Genomic DNA, 21,020 nt, shown 5'->3' with positions numbered 1-21,020 from the left:
AATAATTAACTTTGAATTTCATGGCTGCAACACGTGACAAAGTAGTTGGGAAAGGGCATGTTCACCACTGTGTTACATCACCTTTTCTTTTAACAACACTCAATAAACGTTTGGGAACTGAGGAAAATAATTGTTGAAGTTTTGAAAGTGGAATTCTTTCCCATTCTTGTTTGATGTAGAGCTTCAGTCGTTCAACAGTCCGGGGTCTCCGCTGTCGTATTTTACGCTTCATAATGCACCACACATGGGAGACAGGTCTGGACTGAAGGCGGGCCAGGAAAGTACCCGCACTCTTTTACTACGAAGCCACGCTGTTGTAACACTTGTCTTGCTGAAATAAGCAGGGGCGTCCATGATAACGTTGTTTGGATGACAACATATGTTGCTCCAAAACCTGTATGGACCATTCAGCATTAATGGTGTCTTCACAGATGTGTAAGTTACCCATGCCTTGGGCACTAATGCACACCCATACCATCACAGATGCTGGCTTTTGAACCTGCTGCCAATCAACATATGTCTATTTATGTTTTCACACGAGCATTCGAAGATAATTCTCTGTCTGGAACTCTGTTTGCAAGACTGCTTCGTGTTTTTGTTTGATGGCAATTAAAGTCATCTTACCTGCTCCCAGCTCTCCTGGTTCTCGCATCTTGGGCTGACATAATGGCAGCCATGCGTTTTCCTGACAGTATCTTTGAGCCAGAATGTACCCCGGTGCGAAAACCCCTGTGGGCGATCCACAGCCGACGTTCTGGACCGCACAATTCATCGAGGACTTGAAAGCCAAGTCTGTGCGGTCCCAGCCCACAGCAGGCGACAGGGATGATGGCGGCGGTCGGACAGCCGGGCGCATGGCTGCCGGTTTGTTAGCCCAAGATGCGAGAACCAGGAGAGCTGAGACAAGGTAAGATGACTTGAATTATCTTCAAACAAAAACACGAAGCAATCTTGCAAACAGAAGTTCCAAACAGAGAATTATCTTCGAGCACCGAGGAGTGCTTGAGTGAAAACATAAATAGACAAATGTTGATTGGCAGCAGGTGTGGTCCGGCTGCCAATCAACGGCAGGTGAGGAGAAAACAGTACTCCGCGGAACAAACAGGAAATTTAACAAAATAAGAGCACTGACGGGAAGTAAATACAAAACCAGGGAAAACCAACAGAAATGATGTGACAGATCGTCACAAACGTTTGATTTACCGTAACAGTATCAGACTGTTTTTTACATGTTTACTGAATCGGGGAAAATAATAAAACAGCTGTTTATTCATTTTGGGAGTGAACAGAGTTGTCAGAACGCTGGTTTGTAATCTATTAATAAAGTTTGACTGACCTATCTGACTGTTTTGTTGACATTCACTTTAGCGCAGCTCCACCTAAAGCAGGGGTCACCAGCACGGTGCCCGCGGGCACCAGGTAGCCCGTAAGGACCAGATGAGTCGCCCGCTGGCCTGTTCTAAAAATAGCCCAAATAGCAGCACTTACCAGTGAGCTGCCTCTATTTTTTAAAATTGTATTTATTTACTAGCAAGCTGGTCTTGCTTTGCTTGAATTTTTAATTCTAAGAGAGACAAAACTCAAATAGAGTTTGAAAATCCAGGAAAATATTTTAAAGACTTGGTCTTCACTTGTTTAAATAAATTCATTTATTTTTTTACTTTGCTTCTTATAACTTTCAGAAAGACAAATTTAGAGAAAAAATACAACCTTAAAAACGATTTTAGGATTTTTAAACACATACCTTTTTACCTTTTAAATTCCTTCCTCTTCTTTCCTGACAATTTAAATCAATGTTCAAGTAAATTTCTTTTTTTTATTGTAAAGAATAACACATACATTTTAATTTAATTCTTTATTTTAGCTTCTGTTTTTTCGACGAAGAATATTTGTGAAATATTTCTTCAAACTTATTATGATTAAAATTTGAAAAAATTATTCTGGCAAATCTAGAAAATCTGTAGAATCAAATTAAAATCTTATTTCAAAGTCTTTTGAATTTCTTTTACAATTTTTGTTCTGGAAAATCTAAAAGAAATAATGATTTGTCTTTGTTAGAAATATAGCTTGGTCCAATTTGTTATATATTCTAACAAAGTGCAGATTGGATTTTAACCTATTTAAAATATTTCATCAAAATTCTAAAATAAATATTAGTCAGGAAAAATTACTAATCATGTTCCATAAATTATTTTTTAAAAATTTTTCAAAAAGATTCAAATTAGCTAGTTTTTCTCTTCTTTTTTTCGGTTGAATTTTGAATTTTAAAGAGTCGAAATTGAAGATAAACTATGTCTCAAAATCAAATGTTCATTTTTTTCCTGTTTTCTTTTCTTTTAAACGTTTTTTTTTTATCATTCATTCTCTACAAAAAACTTTCCGTAAAAGGAAAATGTTTTTACAAAGAATGAGAGACAGAAATACACATTTTTGTGTATATATATATATATATATATATATATATATATATATATATATATATATATATATATATATATATATATATATATATATATATTCATAGATGTATTTATTAAAGGTAAATTGAGTAAATTGGCTATTTCTGGCAATTTATTTGAGTGTGTATTTGGGTTGGTGACCCCTGATCTATTCTATGCGCCTTATAATGCGGTGCGCCTTATATATGAAGGAAGTTTTAAAATGGGCCGTTCATTGAAGGTGCGCCTTATAATCCGGTGCGCCTTATAGCGCAGAAAATACGGTATTTTCTTTTGAAAAGAAACATTTCACAGTTGTGTTCGGTTTTTTTGAAGTGGTTTTGACTTGGTTTTCCTGCTCTCCATGCAGCGTCTGAGGCGGAGTCTCCACCCGGGCCTCCTGAGAAGAATCTCCTCCACGTGGACAACCACCACCTCCGCCACAGGACTGCCCACCATCGAGCCGGGGCCCGTTTGCAGGGACCGCAGCGCCAGCATCAAGCCCTACCACGAAACACTGACCTGCAGGTAGTCCACCACTGCACACCAATAACTTGGATGTTTTATTCACCATTTTGCCCACATGCATGTTATTTAAACTTCAGCAATCACCTTAATTAGGGTTTCATGCCATTTCTCAGGGTCACTTTCCTGCGACTTTTAATTATTTTTTTGTGTTTTGATTTTATTTAACCATCAATCAGACTATATTCATGTCGCACTTTCCATGCACAAGCAAGTTGCAACACAACATCCTGATTTACTAAACTCCAAAGTGTACTTGATAATATCAGCAGGTCCGATGTTATTGGCCAATAAATGCTGTAAAATGCAATATCGGAAATTATCGGTTTTATTATATCAGGGGTGTCCAAAGTTGTTGACATTTGCGGCCCGCAGCTAATTCTTTACCGGCCAGCCACACATTCTGGAAATGCTATTGCAAAAATAAAAAACATTAAAAAAAGTTGAATGAGGTGAACTCTAACTAGAAAAAGTTGCAATGTTGACACAAAGCTGCCATGCAGGCAGTTTTTTTTTCTTTTGTCTATTTTTATTTTTATTTTTTTGCCGTTGCTCAAAAAAAAACATTAAAAAATAATGTTATAATGAATTATTCACCTATTCAAAGCTCCAATTATTTCAAATATTTCACTTTAAAAAAAATTCTGTGGAAAATATTGCATATATTGTGTGTTTGCCATACAAATACATCAATGTTTTCTTTGACAAAAGAGCATAAAACAAGCAAAATTATAGTTCAAACGTAAAATCGACAGATATATCTGAAGTTGATCTTGTCACTTAAGTGTTGAAAGTAAAAAATTGAAAAAAACTAATAAAAATGTCTCACTTTATGAGTGGGGCACCTTTTGGATCCCAAATATATTTAATGGGATTTTATTTATCTTTTTACTGTGATACCTCAAAAATAATAATACATTAAAATAAGTGGTGTCCTGCATTACTGATCTTTTCAAGGGTTTACTTCACATCAAAAATAGCTTTCTGAATGCTTTGGGCAGTGAAGGAAATACTGCATATCTCAGTTTTATTATAAAAATCAATCAAATCAAAGTTGTCTTTGACAGAAAAGGCATAACACTTTTTTTTTTTTTTTGGTTTAACTTTATATCAACCTGAAGTTGATATACTGTAGAGATTAACTGTAAGCGTTAAATAAAAAAGATAATAATAATTTGACTTGATTTTAATATTTTAATGACTTAGATGTCAGAGTTTGTTGGTGATGAACCCCAAGATGCAGAGAAGGAGGGAGGCATTTTGCAGGAAAACATGATTTAATATAAAATACTAGAACAAACCCAAACAAAGGGTACAAACAAAAAAGCGCGCACGTGGGCGGATAACAAACAAAAAGGCCTAGCGTGGAAGCTAGCAGGAAATATAATTCGTATTTATAGTAAGAAAACAAACTGGAAGCAGGCGAAAAAAGATAGTAAGCTAAAAACATCCAACTAAATATAGCTTACCGCAACGCTGCATTGATTCAACAAGATACGACATGACAGGTAGCAATGACAAGAGCGACAAGAAGTTACATCGACAAGACAATAATCCAGCCCTGACTGGAGGAACAATGCAGGTAAAATAGGAGCGGGCTGATTGACACCAGGTGTGGCCAGGTGCCAATCAGCCACAGCTGAGGGAAAACAGCGCACAGGGGAAAAAACAGGAAACAGACAAAAATACTAAACACACACACACAGAGGAAAGACTAAAACACAAACAAACTGTCAGTGGCAAGCCTGACATTAGACCCTTTATGGTCCCCGGGAGCCCTAAAGGTAAAACAACAAACAAAATCCATATATTTTGTTATGGTTTGAAAAAATTAAAAATATCAAAACGGCCCCGCATGCTTAAATTTTTCTGTGTGTGGCCCTCAGTGGAAAAAGTTTGGACATCCCTGTAATATATATATATAATATTTATATTATATGTTTTATTGACCATTTTCCCAACTATTTGTCATTTAGACTTCAGCAATCACCTCAATTAGGGTTTCATTCCATTTCTCAGGGTCAGTTTCCTCTGACTTTTCATCATTTTATTGTGTTTTGATTTTATTTAACTATCAATCATACTATATTCATGTCGCACTTTCCATGCACAAGCAAGTTGCAACACAACAGGCCTGATTTACTAAAATCCAAATACCTTGCACTAAATAGCGAGTACCAGAGGTGTCCGACTGCCGATGTTATCACCCGATGAATGCTTTCAAATCTGATATCGGTGTGTCTATAAGTACTTTTGTAGCACATTCACGAATACTGCGATCAAAATAACAATGATAGTAATTTTGGGCACAATAACCATGATATGAAATTTTCTCAATTTTACATCTGTAATTTAAACTTTCTCTTTAAATTACCCATGTTTATTCTACTTTTTACATATGTCCTTGTAATAATTTGGAGAAAAAAAAATAGCTGACACCCTGGCTGTAGGGTAAGAACTAGAGATGTCCGATAATGGCTTTTTTGCCGATATACGATAATCCAATATTGGATATCCTCTGGCAGGGGGTTTTATATTGTAGCGTCCCGGAAGTGTTAGTGCTGCAAGGGGTTCTGGGTATTTGTTCTGTTGTGTTTATGTTGTGTTACGGTGCGGATGTTCTCCCGAAATGTGTTTGTCATTCTGGTTTGGTGTGGGTTCACAGTGTGGCGCATATTTGTAACAGTGTTAAAGTTGTTTATACTGCCACCCTCAGTGTGACCTGTATGGCTGTTGATTAAGTATTCTTTGCATTCACTTGTGTGTGTGAAAAGCCGTAGATATTATGTGTTTGGGCCGGCAGGCAAAGGCAGTGCCTTTAAGTTTTGTTGGCGCGCTGTACTTCTCCCTACGTCCGTATGCACAGCTGCGTTTTAAAAAGTCCTACATTTTCCTTTTTTTTAAAAAACCGATACCGATAATTTCCGACATTACATTTTAAAGCATTTATCGGACAAATCTAGTTTCGTGTTAAGAGCGCCATCAGAGAACCCACCCAACCCTGTAAGCTTTGATTGGTTTGATACTGTTTATACAGACCAGGGGTAGGGAACCTGTGGCTCTTTTGATGACTGCATCTGGCTCTCGGATAAATCTGAGCCGACATTGCTTAACAGGATAAGTAATGAATAATTCCACTTGTAATCACAGTGTTAAAAACAACGTTCAAAATATAAAACATTCTCATGCATTTTTATGTTCAAGAAGTTGCGTTAATGGTAAGAAGTAATTTATTTATTATTGGTTAGTGTGGGGCTTGCCCTCCTAGGGGTTCTTCAGACCACCAAGAGCCTGTTTTAGGGTTTCAATATTGTTTTATTTTATTTTTCTCTCATTTGCTTTACAGCATTTGTCTTTTTCTCTTTCGTTCTCACTCGCGCTCTGGCTCCAGCCCCAACTCTGTCTCTCCTCCTGGCTGCTGCTTATAACAGAGCGACAGGTGATTAGATAAAAAGGCCCAGGTGGGCCGTCTACGCACCTGGCGCTGATTTCGAGGCCGGTCCTGGCAACATCCCGCTTTGCTGCAGGCCCGCAGGCCACGCCCCCTCCTCAGTTAGCTTCAGAATAACAATGTTATTACAAAGAATAAGAGACTTATTATACTCTGGAAATGTTGGTCTTACTTAAAAATGCACGCGTTTAGTTGTGTTCAGTGTTAAAAAAAATATTACATGGCTCTTATGGAAAACATTTTAAAATATTTGGCTTATTGGCTCCCTCAGCCAAAAAGGTTCCCGACCCCTGATAAGGACAATATATAATATATAATATCGGAAATTATCGGTATCGGTTTCAAGACCGCCTTATTTGAATGACAATTTTGCTTGAACCATATGAGGCATCACCTCAAAGACGCGTATTTACTGCGCATTCATGATATCATGCTCTTGACTGGGGCATTTTGCTAAGTTTTCAAACATGCAGGAGACGTACCACTTTTTATGGGCATTTTAGAAGCAGTTGTTCAATGAATCTACACATCCGAAAACCGGTGAAGTCTGCACGTAATGTAAATGGTAAATAAAAACAGAATACAATGATTTGCAAATCCTTTTCAACCTATATTCAATTGAATCAGATCCAGAATCAGAAATACTTTATCAATCCCCGAGGGGAAATTAAAATTTTCAGCACAATCCCATTCTAGGTCAGACAAACATTACAGGGAGACCGAACAGGACCGCTGACGGGTCTGCCAACTTCCGGCGCCCCTTACAAAAAAGATGAGATACAGGTAAACAATAGGGAGTTATAGGGGTGAGATAAAAAATAAAAAAAAATCGGTCAAGGCCAAGGGAAAAACATCTCATAGCCATAGCACACATAAACGAAATATGACCATATCACAGCAACTCTCAAATCCCTTCACTGGCTTCCTGTTCTACTCAGGATTGAATACAAAGTCTCCCTACTAACCCACCAGGGCCTCCATGGAAATGCCCCCCTCTACCTCAAAGAACTACTCACCCCCACATGACACCTCCAGTCCAAACAGGCTAACCTCCTCCAACCTCCGAGGACAAAGCTACGAACTATGGGAAAAATGCTTTCTGCGCCGCCGCTCCCAGTCCGTGGAACGCTCTCCCTGACCACCTGAGGGCACCACAGACAGTGGATGCTTTTAAAAAAGACTTAAAAACCCTTGTTTTTGAAAAAAAAAAAACTTTTTCATAGATAAATGCATACTACCGTATTTCCTTGAATTGCCGCCGGGTATATAGTATGCGGGGCTTCACGGTGGCAGAGGGGTTAGTGCGTCTGCCTCACAATACGAAGGTCCTGCAGTCCTGGGTTCAAATCCAGGCACTGGATCTTTCTGTGTGGAGTTTGCATGTTCTCCCCGTGAATGCGTGGGTTCCCTCCGGGTACTCCGGCTTCCTCCCACTTCCAAAGACATGCACCTGGGGATAGGTTGATTCGCAACACTAAATTGGCCCTAGTGTGTGAATGTGAGTGTGAATGTTGTCTGTCTATCTGTGTTGGCCCTGCGATGAGGTGGCGACTTGTCCAGTGTGTACCCTGCCTTCCGCCCGATTGTAGCTGAGATAGGCGCCAGCGCCCCCCGCGACCCCAAAAGGGAATAAGCGGTAGAAAATGGATGGATGGATGGATATATAGTATGCGCCTGCCTAGAATTACTGCCGGGTCAAACTCGTTTTGCAAAATAATTAGCGCATGCTTAGCATTACCACCGGCTCACGATTAACACCGGGTCAAACTCGTTTCGCAAAATATTATTTTTATTAGCGCATGTCTAGAATTTCCGCCGGGTCAAACTTCCATCCATCCATTTTCTACCGCTTATTCCCTTTTGGGGTCGCGGGGGGCGCTGGTGCCTATCTCAGCTACAATCGGGCGGAAGGCGGGGTACACCCTGGACAAGTCGCCAAACTTGTTTCGCAAAATAAATAGCATATGCCTAGAATTTCCGCTGGGTCAAACTCGTCACGTCACGAGTGACACTTCACCTGTAATCATTTTCAAAATGGAGGAGGCTGATTTCAATCATTTGAAATCGCATAAAGGGAAGAAGATTAAGAGCTATTCAGTAGGATTTAAGGTCAAAGCTATTGAATATGCTAAAAAGAACAGTAAGCAGCTATGTTTTATTAATATACCGTAGCTGTGTGTGTCAAATATGAGTCATTAAATGACTCCCGCCTCCTGGTGGTAGAGGGCGCTAGTGAACCTTCTTGCGACTACTCGGCTGCAGAAGAAGTGACAACAAGCAGCAAGAGTGAGCAGCGATCGTTTATTTTTTCCTCTTGCTTGTACTTTTAACATGGAGGATTACATATCTAAAATAAAACAGTTCTCTAAACTGGAATTTCAATCGAAGCAGGAGGTAATAAAGGAAGATCTCCATCGAGACAGAGAGACTTTTAAAACTGAAGACGGATAAGGAAGACTTCTATAAACAAGTTATCGATGCTTTTGATCTGAAGGAGCTGCGCATGGACTTCATTTATAAGTAAAGGTAAGACCATAATAAAAAAAATTTTATTAAATGTGCTTTACATGATGGTATCCTTACATCACACTCAAATTTATAAGCGCGGGCCTAAATTTACCACATGCCTTTGGTAAGCGCCGGAGTGAGAAGAGGTTTTAAATTAATTAGCGCCCCGGCGGCAATTCAAGGAAATACGGTAGTTCTAGCTATTAGGCTGTTGTAGTTTTTATTTTTTTATTTATTTTTTTATCTTTTCATTATTATTATTATTATTTTAATACACTGTAGCACTTTGAGGTTGTTTTCTCAATGTAAAGTGCTTTTTACAAATAAAATCTATTATTATTATTATTATTATTATTATTATCATCATTATTACTAATGGCCCACAGATTAAAGCTGTTTCGGTTATTTTCCTTGCTTTATTTGCAGAGTGATGTGTTTTATTAGGTCATACTTTGCAACCGTGTGCGAGTGCAGAAGAGGACCCTCGTAAAGGCTCTTTGGTTATGCCATGTTACTGGGAAGGTTATTAGGTTTATTCCCAGTAGTGTGGCTGTTTCAGTGGTACTGAATGCATCAGCATGGCTGCACAGTAATGGCTGAGCAGTCGGGAGAAGGCCGTGCGTGTGCAACCACAGCCAGGATGGAAAGAAAGCCCACAGGCAAAGGCATTAACCTGAATAACTAAGACAAGCATAGACTCTGAGCACATTAGGGCCGGAGAGAACATGAGATCCCAGGACCACTCTGGGGGACCGTGAATGAGCCCCGTACGACTCTGATTTAATGGGGGATGGTGTGTTTTTTTAATGTTGGTTAAATTGTAGTTCATAAAGAAAATGCGTGGAGAAAAAGAACAGCTAATGTGTTGATGGTTGTGTGCTGCTTTTATTTTTACTTTTATTTTCCTTCTTATTACAAACCCTGTTTCCATATGAGTTGGGAAATTGTGTTGGATGTAAATATAAACAGAATACAATGATTTGCAAATCCTTTTCAACCCATATTCAGTTGAATATGCTACAAAGACAACATATTTGATGTTCAAACTCATAACCTTTTTTTTTTTTTTTGCAAATAATAATTAACTAACTTAGTTGGGAAAGCGCATGTTCACCACTGTGTTACATCACCTTTTCTTTTAACAACACTTAATAAACGTTTGGGAACTGAGGAAACTAATTGTTGAAGCTTTGAAAGTGGAATTCTTTCCCATTCTTGTTTTATGTAGAGCTTCAGTCGTTCAACAGTCCGGGGTCTCCGCTGTCCTATTTAACGCTTCATAATGCACCACACATTTTCCATGGGAGACAGGTCTGGACTGCAGGCGGGCCAGGAAAGTACCCGCAATCTTTAACTACGAAGCCACGCTGTTGTAAGACATATGGTTACTGAATGTGGCTTGCTGAAATAAGCAGGGGCGTCCATGATAACATTGCTTGTGTGAAGACTCTTCTTCGGCATGGTAATGCCGGTGTGGTTTTCCCGTGGATGCGTCGAAGCAGAACACAGCATAGGTAAGATAAAGGGTATTTAATAACAAAAGTCTATGAACAAAAATACTGGTGTAAAGAGAAAAAATAAACAAAAGACGCTAGCGTGAAAGCTAGGATAAAACAAGGAAAACTAAAACTTGGTACGAGGACACAAAAGAGTAAACAAAACATTTAGCATGAAAGCTAGACAATAAAGTGGCTTGGCGTGAGAGCTAGCGAGAAAATACATACGAATGATGAGAGTCGTCACTGATGCGCGTGGGCAAATTAGGATCCGAGAATGAGTGAACAGAAAAGGTGAGCTTAAATAGGAGGGTGATAATTATTAGCAGGTGTGCGGGGCGAGACTAGCAGGTGGACTGATGTGTAACCATAGTGATGGATAAAAACAGGAAATAAACGGGTCAGACAGAGAATGAAAAAATAAACACGTGAAGATCTGAGCAGCAGATCGCAACAGTATTCCCCCCCAACAAAAGACAGATACCAGATGTCTTAAAAAACAAACAAAAACTTGAACCCCCTCCCCAAAACCAGAAAGTTCACAAACGAAGGGAGGGCGGAGGGAGGCCACGGTGGAGGGTCGCCAGATCGCATGTCCCCGAATCCACCGAGGACACATCATGTGGCGGCGGCGGGTGGAACGCTGCTGCCGAAAAAGTTTTGGCGGGCGACCTCGAAAAGGCCACATTAGTGGCCGCCTCGCAGGATGAGGTGCCCGGCGAGGCGGACGACCCGGGCACGGCCACATCCGTGGCCGACATGGAGGAGGGAGTGTCTGGCGAGGAGGATGACCTCGCAGAGGCCACGCCCGTGATCGACGTGGTGGACGACGCCTCAGCACCGAAATCCCAGCAGGCTTGGAAGCAGCAGACGAGGGTGCGGGGACTGCAGCCAAAGCAGGCCCGAGTGCAGCTGGCGAGGATGATGCGGGTGCTGCAGCCGCAGGAGTCGTCGGAGGCGGCCTGGGAGCCGCAGGAGTCGTCGGAGGCGGCCTGGGAGCCGCAGGAGTCGTCGGAGGCGGCCTGGGAGCCGCAGGAGTCGTCGGAGGCGGCCTGGGAGCCGCAGGAGTCGTCGGAGGCGGCCTGGGAGCCGCAGGAGTCGTCGGAGGCGGCCTGGGAGCCGCAGGAGTCGTCGGAGGTGCTGGTGTGGGCTCCAGCCCCGTCGTCGACGCTGGTGTGGGCTCCAGCCCCGTCGTCGGCGCTGGTGTGGGCTCCAGCCCCGTCGTCGGCGCTGGTGTGGGCTCCAGCCCCGTCGTCGGCGCTGGTGTGGGCTCCAGCCCCGTCGTCGGCGCTGGTGTGGGCTCCAGCCCCGTCGTCGGCGCTGGTGTGGGCTCCAGCCCCGTCGTCGGCGCTGGTGTGGGCTCCAGCCCCGTCGTCGGCGCTGGTGTGGGCTCCAGCCCCGTCGTCGGCGGTGCTTGGCGGCGCGGAGCTGGCACCGGTGCTTGGCGGCACGGAGCTGGCACCGGTGCTTGGCGGCACGGAGCTGGCACCGGTACCTGTCGTGGTGCTGGTACCGGAGTGGGCTCCAGCTTAGGAACTGGTGCTGGCGTGAGAACCAGTTTAGAGTCTGAAACTGGCGTGAGAACAAGGCTAGAAACATTTTCTGGTGTGAAAACCAGGTCAGAGTCATGTGCTGGTGTGAAAACCAGGTCAGAGTCATGTGCTGGTGTGAAAACCAGGTCAGAGTCATGTGCTGGTGTGAAAACCAGGTCAGAGTCATGTGCTGGTGTGAGAACCAGACTGGGAGCAGGTGTCGGCTTCAGCCGAGGAGCAGGTGTCGGCTTCAGCCGAGGAGCAGGTGTCGGCTTCAGCCGAGGAGCAGGTGTCGGCTTCAGCCGAGGAGCAGGTGTCGGCTTCAGCCGAGGAGCAGGTGTCGGCTTCAGCCGAGGAGCAGGTGTCGGCTTCAGCCGAGGAGCAGGCACAGGGGTCTGCCGAGGAGAACTAGGGGACTGGCTGTGAGCAGGACTAGGACTATGATGAGTGATAAGACAAACACTAGGACTCGGGCAAGGACTTGAGAGAGGACCAGGACTTACAATCACACTAGTGCTTTGAGAAGGGCTTGGGCAACGACCAGGACTTACAGTCATACCAGGGCTTGGGCAAGAACTAGGACAAACGGTCAAACTAGGGCTTGGGCAAGGACTGGGACTAACAATCAAACTGGTGCTCAGGCAAGGACTAGGACAAAGACTAGGACTTACAGTAACACTGGGGCTCGGACAAGAACTTGGGTAAGGACTAGGGTTCGGACTAAGACCACGAGGGGAATCAGTACTAATATTACAAAGGCAAGAAACAAGACTCGGAACCGGACTCGAAACAGGACTCGGACTACGGATCAGTCTACGAGTGGAACTAGGACTACGACGACTACGAGAAAGACTAGGACTACAACTAGAATCAGAACGGAAACTCGGACCAGGACTTGGACTACGACTCAGTCTACAAGTCGGTCTACGAGTAGGACTAGAGCATGGGCTACGAAGAAGGCTGGGACTCGAACTCTGAGAGAGACTGTGACTAAAACTAGAACTAGGGCACGGACGGAACACAGGTGGAGGAGGTCTAAGAGGGCGTGACTTGACCGGGGAGAACACCGGTGGAGGAGGTCTAGGAGGCCGTAGTGGCTTAACAGGTTTAACAGGGGTGGACACCGGTGGTGGAGGTCTAGGAGGCTTAGTAGTAATACTGGCCCTCCCCTCGAGACCCGGATTCCAGACGGGGTCCCGTTGGATAGAGGCTGACCGTAAGGGCGGGCGGTGGGAGGTTTGGAGGAGGGCAGACTCCACCCCATTAGTCTGTATGAGGAGAGGATTGTTCTGAGCAGCAAGAAATTTTTCCTCCAGCTCCAGTTCAATCAAAACTCTCCTGTACCACTCGTCCATCCAGGCAGGACTATATTTTTCTAGGTCAGTTTCAAAATCAGGTGACGTGGGGGTAGGACGTGAAATAGGCTGAGATGTGGGCGGGGCCAAAGTAATGGGAGGCTGATCTTGACAATTAACAATATACTGAGGGTGACTAGAATCAATATAAATGTCCTGATACTGTGTGAAAGTATTATTACTGTCCAAGTTTTTGGAAAATGGCTGAGATATATCGTCCACAATAAAAAAATCTTCTGAAAAAATGTCATCAACAGAGGCCGGTGTTGCGTCACCGGTGGGCGTTCCCCAAATGACGTCATCGCTTGTGTCAGAAAAAGTGTCATGGCAGCTTAAGGAATGATTTGAAAAAAAACAAGCAGGATTACCGGTAATGACGGGTGAATCCTGGACGGGGTGAAACTTGCTGTGTCCATGGGGAGGAATAAGTGGTGCTGGAACATTACTGCCGCGCGGGGGACCTCTCCACTGGACCCCCCGCTTCTTCGGGGCAGCGCGAACGGCTTCGGAGGAGACTTCAGGCCCACAGTCGAGTCTTTCCTGCTCCCAAGCCACGAGCTCCAACCACAACCCTAAGTCGAAGGGTTCCTCCCGTGGTTTCGACGCGGAAAAACAACTTGATGCTCGGATCCTACTGTGAAGACTCTTCTTCGGCATGGTAATGCCGGTGTGGTTTTCCCGTGGATGCGTCGAAGCAGAACACAGCATAGGTAAGATAAAGGGTATTTAATAACAAAAGTCTATGAACAAAAATACTGGTCTAAAGAGAAAAAATAAACAAAAGACGCTAGCGTGAAAGCTAGGATAAAACAAGGAAAACTAAAACTTGGTACGAGGACACAAAAGAGTAAACAAAACATTTAGCATGAAAGCTAGACAATAAAGTGGCTTGGCGTGAGAGCTAGCGAGAAAATACATACGAATGATGAGAGTCGTCACTGATGCGCGTGGGCAAATTAGGATCCGAGAATGAGTGAACAGAAAAGGTGAGCTTAAATAGGAGGGTGATAATTATTAGCAGGTGTGCGGGGCGAGACTAGCAGGTGGACTGATGTGTAACCATAGTGATGGATAAAAACAGGAAATAAACGGGTCAGACAGAGAATGAAAAAATAAACACGTGAAGATCTGAGCAGCAGATCGCAACAGCTTGGATGACAACGTATGTTACTCCAAAACCTGTATGTACCTTTCAGCATTAATGATGCCTTCACAGATGTGTAAGTTCCCCATGCCTTGGGCACTAATACACCCCCATACCATAACAGATGCTGGCTTTTGAACTTTGTGCCTAAAACAATCCGGATGGTTATTTTCCTCTTTGTTCTGGAGGATACCACGTCCTCTGTTTCCAAAATAATTTGAAATGTAGACTCGTCAGACTATAGAACACTTTTCCACTTTGCATCAGTCCATCTTAAATTAGCTCGGGCCAAGCGAAGCCGGCGGCGTTTCAGGGTGTTGTTGATAAATGGGTTTGGCTTTGCATAGTAGAGTTTTAACTTGCACTTACAGATGTAGCGACCAACTGTAGTTACTGACAGTGGTTTTATGAAGTGTTCCTGAGCCCATGTGGTGATATCCTTTACACACTGATGTCGGTGTTTAATGCAGTACCCCCTGAGGGATCAAAGGTCCGTAATATCATCGCTTACGTGCAGTGATTTCTCCAGATTCTCTTAGCTTTTTGATGATTTTTACGGACCGTGGATGGTAATATCCCTAAATTCTGTGCAATAGCTTGTTGAGAAATGTTGTTCTAAAACTGTTCGACAATTTGCTTACAAAGTGGTGACCCTCACCCCATCCTTGTTTGTGAATTACTTAGCATTTCATGGAAGCTGCTTTTATACCCAATCATGGCACCCACCTGTTCCCAATTAGCCTGCACACCTGTGGGATGTTCCAAATAAGTGTTTGATGAGCATTCCTTAACTTTATCAGTATTTATTGCCACTTCTCCCAACTTCTTTGTCACGTGTTGCTGGCATCAAATTCTACAGTTAATGATTATTTGCAAAAAAAAAATGTTTGAGTCTGAACATAAAATATGTTGTCTTTGTAGCATATTCAACTGAATATGGATTGAAAAGGATTTGCAAATCATTGTATTCTGTTTATATTGACTTCTAACACAATCTCCCAACTCATATGGAACTTATATATAAATATAATATATATATATATATATATATATATATATATATATATATATATATATATATATATCCATCCATCCATCCATTTTCTACCGCTTATTCCCTTTCGGGGTCGCGGGGGGCGCTGGCGCCTATCTCAGCTACAATCGGGCGGAAGGCAGGGTACACCCTGGACAAGTCGCCACCTCATCGCAGGGCCAACACAGATAGACAGACAACATTCACACTCACATTCACACACTAGGGCCAATTTAGTGTTGCCAATCAACCTATCCCCATATATATATACATATATATATATATATATATATATATATATATATATATATATATATATATGTTTCAAAATCGATTTATTTTTCAATTCAACACGATTCTCGATTCAACAATGATAATTTCCAGATTCAAAAGGATTCCGTATTCATTCAATACATTGATTTCAGCAGGATCTACCCCAGTCTGCTGACATGCTAGCAGAGCAGTAGATTTTTAAAAAAAAAAAGCTTTTATAATTGTAAAGGACAATGTTTTATCAACTGATTGCAATAATGTAAATTTGTTTTAATTATTAAACAAACCAAAAATATGACTTATTTTATCTTTGTGAAAACATTGGACACAGTGTGTTGTCAAGCTTATGAGATGCCATGCAAGTGTAAGCCACTGTGACACTAGTGTTCTTTTTTATTATTTTTATAAATGTCTAATGATAACGTCAATGAGGGATTTTTAATCACTGCTATGCTGAAATTATAACTAATATTGATACTGTTGTTGATAATATTCATTTTTGTTTCACTACTTTTGGTTTGTTCTGTGTGGTGTTTGTGTCTCCTCTCAATTGCTCTGTTTATTGCAGTTCTGAGTGTTGTTGGGTCAGCTTTGCTTTTGGAATTGGATTGCATTTTTATGGTATTGCTGTGTAGTGGTTTGTTGGATTGATTAAAAAAAAATGTTTAAATATACAAATAAAATAAAAAAATCGATTTAAAAAAAATGAGAATTGTTTCTGATTCGCACAACGTGAGGATCGCAATTCAAATTCGAATCGATTTTTTCCCACACCCCTAATATATATATATATATATATATATATATATATATATATATATATATCCATCCATCCATCCATGGATATATATATATACTTTTTGATATTTTTCTAAAAGGTAAATAATTAGGAAAACTGATTTTAATGCATTTTTTTTGGGGGGGGGCATATTTTTCCAAAAACTCACACATCCATATTTGCCCGAAAGATGGACAAAAACTCATAAATATAAGTAAGTCATGCATGAGTTTTTACTTTAAACGCTTCAAGTATTTCCGCAGCTTCAGACCTAACCATTAGTATGTGAAGTATTTTTAATGTTTTTTATGTCTTTTATGTTTTATTCTCTTTTTTAAAATATTTTAATTACGGGGAAAAACACAAAATATGGAATATTTAAAAAAAAAAGTGGAATATTTTATATTTGGTACCGGCACCGCCTTGAATTGCAGTGAATTCTAGCTATAAATATTCGGAGGTCTAAAGTTGGGCAAGTATGGTCTATGAACCTCTGATTTTGTGGCTTTCCACAAACCTTTCCTTTTCCAACAGCTTCTCCTAAAGCTGGAAATGATTTCATTCATCCATAGACAAAAGATTTGTATCATCTTTAAGATACAAAGTGTAGCTGCCATTATGATGTGCAGTCATGTTTTCCAATGACCGTAAGTCCTGAACTATACAACGTATTTCAACTTTTGGAATCTGCGTTTTTCATGATATTTTAATGACTAGTGTTGTCCTGATACCAATATTATTTTGATACTTTTCGGCACTTTTTGATACTTTTCCATACTTTTTGATACTTTTCTGAAAAAGGGGACCAGAAAAAAATTGCATTATTGGCTTTATTTTAACAAAAAATCTTAGGGTGTAGCGGACCTGTACTTTTCAGAGGCGGTATGGTACAGAATACGATTCATTAGTATCGCAGTACTATACTAATACCCGTATACTGTACAACCCTACTAGTTTCTATGGTAATCTACATCACAGCATGTCAGATGAGGCACCAAGCAGTGTGGGTAGGGAGCGTTTCCACAGAGTGTTTCCAGACCCTGAAATGTTGGTGTCAGGGACAGATGGGGAAGGAGATTTTTACAGGAAAGTTGTAAAGCTATGTGATATATCACATATATCAGATTGTAGATGTTTTTTGTTTTTTTTACCCTCACGTTCATATTTCGCTGTGTTTGTTGCATTTGGCTTGATTGTAAAATATGTGGATTGAGAGGAGGTGTGATGTTCATATGTTCTCAATATTCAGGGCTTTATCCTTCATGGAAAAAAAATTAAATTCTATTCTGTTTTTTAAGGCGGTCTGTCATAAAAATTTTTAGCATTCAATCAGACTTTATTGTGAGGTTTTGTATTAATGTTCCTAAAAATAGATCTACCGGCCCCCAGACACATTTTTTCTCTAAATTTGGCCCCCGAGTCAAAATAATTGCCCAGGCCTGGCCTAGAGTGTTCAGGTCTGTTTATGCTGACATGTGTTGTAGTTTTTTTTTTAATTCATCATCGCTTGTGTATTTTTGAATTACTTTTTTTTTTTTTAAACACCAAAGAGATTCCACTTTCCTTTAAAGCGCCAGCATTGGACCAAAGGTTCTTTCTTCTTTCGCTATAGACTTCGGAGGCGTTCTTTCATACCGCTTTCCGTGACTGTCAAAAATCCACCCGTTTTAATTATATTTGGGGATTTTTAGCCTCTGGAAGAAAGATGTGCGCATGTCAGAGGTAGGCAGGTTCAAAAATCATTTACTATCACTACTCCTTACGTCTATGGTGAAAGTCACAAGTTCATGTGCATTTTCCAGTTATTTTGATAACCGCTTATTTTGATATGAGTTGGCCTACCTGACGGATGTCAACCCTTGAGTCTACTTTTTAAATTTAAAACTGCATTCGGCCTGCAAAGCAACAAAGAACGGACACGCTCAAAAAGTGTTTTAAGTAAATCATATATTATCTATTTATTTTAAACTTGTAATGCTTTAAATTCATCAACAGCTTCAGACTACCCATATATATATACATATATATATATGCACACAAACACACACACACAATTGTTGTATATTAGGATAGGATCGCATAGACTTGGCATTATTGTTTTTTGCAAAAACTACATTTTTTTTACCAAAAACTCACACCATTCGTCCTCGCCGAAAAATGGACAAGCTCATAAATATAAGTAAGTCATATATGTATTTTTTACACTTTGAATTTTACAAATAATTTGCAAACAGTTTGCAGTGTTGTTTTTTGGGGCTTTTTTGCTCGTTTTATATACATATATAAAAAGAACAATTTATCATGGAAAAAACACAAAATATGCAATTATTTCCAAAACCAAGTTGCGAAGTGGAATAATTTAAATGAGGTAATTCAGCCTTAAATAGGTCAATAATTCATTACAACACTAATTTTGATGACTTATTATTTTTGGAACAAAAACTATCCCTATTAGGCCGAAAAACAAATGCAAGCAAAAAAGTAGACCATATATATATATATATATATATATATATATATATATATATATATATATATATATATATATATATATATATATATATATATAAATTTTTTTTTAATTTTAAATTCTTTTCAACAGCTTCAGACCTAATAGATATGAATTTGTTACAAATGTGCAATGTTTGTTTGTGTTTGTTTTATGCTTTCTTTTGTTTATTATTATGAGGAAAAACACGAAATGTGCAATATTTCCAAAAAATTAGTTGCAAAGCGGAATACTTTAGAGGTTATAATAGCCTTTTAATAGGTAAATAATCAGGAAAACTGATTTTAATGCATTTTTTTCCAAAAACTCACACATCCATACTTGCCCGAAAAATGGACAAAAACTCATAAATGTAAGTCATGCATGAGTTTTTACTTTAAACGCTATAAATATTTCCGCAGCTTCAGACCCAACAATTAGCATGTGAAGTTTTTTTAAATGTTTTTTATGTCTTTTGTGTTTTATTCTCTTTTTTAAAATATTTTAATTATGGGGAAAAACACAAAATATGGAATATTTAAAAAAAAAAAAAGGAATATTTTAGATTTGGTATCGGCACCGCCTTGAAATGGTAATAAATCATAACAACATTGATTTTGATGCAGTAACAACTCCTCAAAAACCCTGCCAAGGTAACCAAAACACAAACCATCAGCTACATTTGAACACAAGAGAACATGAACAGACTCAAACGTTTAAAGTAAATACTCTATTTAATAAACAAAAGTCACAAGACAAATATCCAGTGCTGTTTACAAATAAACCCTGCACATTTGCTGCACTGTTCCCTTTGGAGACACATCTACTTGCCACAGCGTCCTCCAAAAATAGACGGCGCCGGTAGCACCTGGTGCTGGCAGACATGCAAGAAGAAAAAAAAGATCAAAATACATTCGATTATATCAGATGACGAACATCCTTTTATTGCTTTGATACAAAAATAGTCTACTTTATTTCAAAATATTCAAACATCATACAGTGACAGTAGTAGTGACGGTAGGGATTGCTCCTCCCTCTCATCTGGTATCTGAGGGTGGCTTGGAAGTTTGTTGATTTGTTATGTATTGTATATATTATATAAAAATATGATACAACCCCGTTTCCATGTGAGTTGGGAAATTGTGTTAAATGTAAATATAAACAGAATACAATGATTTGCAAATCCTTTTCAACCCATATTCAATTAAATGCATCACAAAGACAAGATATTTGATGTTCAAACTCAAACTTTTTTTTTTTGCAAATAATAATTAACTTAGAATTTCATGGCTGCAACATGTGGCAAAGTAGTTGAGAAAGGGCATGTTCACCACTGTGTTACATCACCTTTTCTTTTAACAACACTCAATAAACGTTTGGGAACTGAGGAAACTAATTGTTGAAGCTTTGAAAGTGGAATTCTTTACCATTCTTGTTTTATGTAGAGCTTCAGTCGTTCAACACTCCGGGGTCTCCGCTGTCGTATTTTACGCTTCATAATGCGCTACACATTTTCCATGGGAGACATGTCTGGACTGCCAAGAAAGTACCCGCACTCTTTTACTACAAAACCACTCTGTTGTAACACGTGGCTTGGCATTGTCTTGCTGAAATAAGCAGAAAGTACCCGCACTCTTTTTTTTTTACGAAGCCACGCTGTTGTAACACGTGTCTTGCTGAAATAAGCAGGGGCGTCCATGATAACGTTGCTTGGATGACAACATATGTTGCTCCAAAACCTGTATGGACCATTCAGCATTAATGGTGCCTTCACAGATGTGTAAGTTACCCATGCCTTGGGCACTAATGCACCCCCATACCATCACAGATGCTGGCTTTTGAACTTTGCGCCTATAACAATCCCAATGGTTATTTTCCACTTTGTTCTGGAGGACACCACGTCCACAGTTTCCAAATATAATTTGAAATGTGGACTTGTCAGAACACTTTTCCACTTTGCATCAGTCCATCTTAGAAGAGCTCGGGCCCAGCGAAGCCA

The 21,020-nt window shown here is 40.4% G+C and overlaps 1 protein-coding gene across 1 annotated transcript in view; it reads left to right on the top strand.

Annotated features, from left to right (window-relative positions):
* Positions 1-21,020, top strand: part of LOC133563135 (cGMP-inhibited 3',5'-cyclic phosphodiesterase 3A-like) — a 270,194-nt gene that overhangs the window by 178,805 nt on the left and 70,369 nt on the right. Inside the window, exon 4 of the mRNA XM_061917097.1 lies at positions 2,809-2,966. Within this exon, the coding sequence (XP_061773081.1) occupies positions 2,809-2,966 (158 nt within the window). The remainder of the gene's footprint in view (positions 1-2,808; positions 2,967-21,020) is intronic.

This window comes from Nerophis ophidion, linkage group LG12 (genome assembly GCF_033978795.1).
Source record: "Nerophis ophidion isolate RoL-2023_Sa linkage group LG12, RoL_Noph_v1.0, whole genome shotgun sequence".
In the NCBI taxonomy this organism is placed as follows: Eukaryota; Metazoa; Chordata; class Actinopteri; order Syngnathiformes; family Syngnathidae; genus Nerophis; species Nerophis ophidion.
The sequence above is the reverse complement of the archived record's forward strand: the minus strand, read 5'-3'. Positions and strand labels throughout refer to the sequence as shown.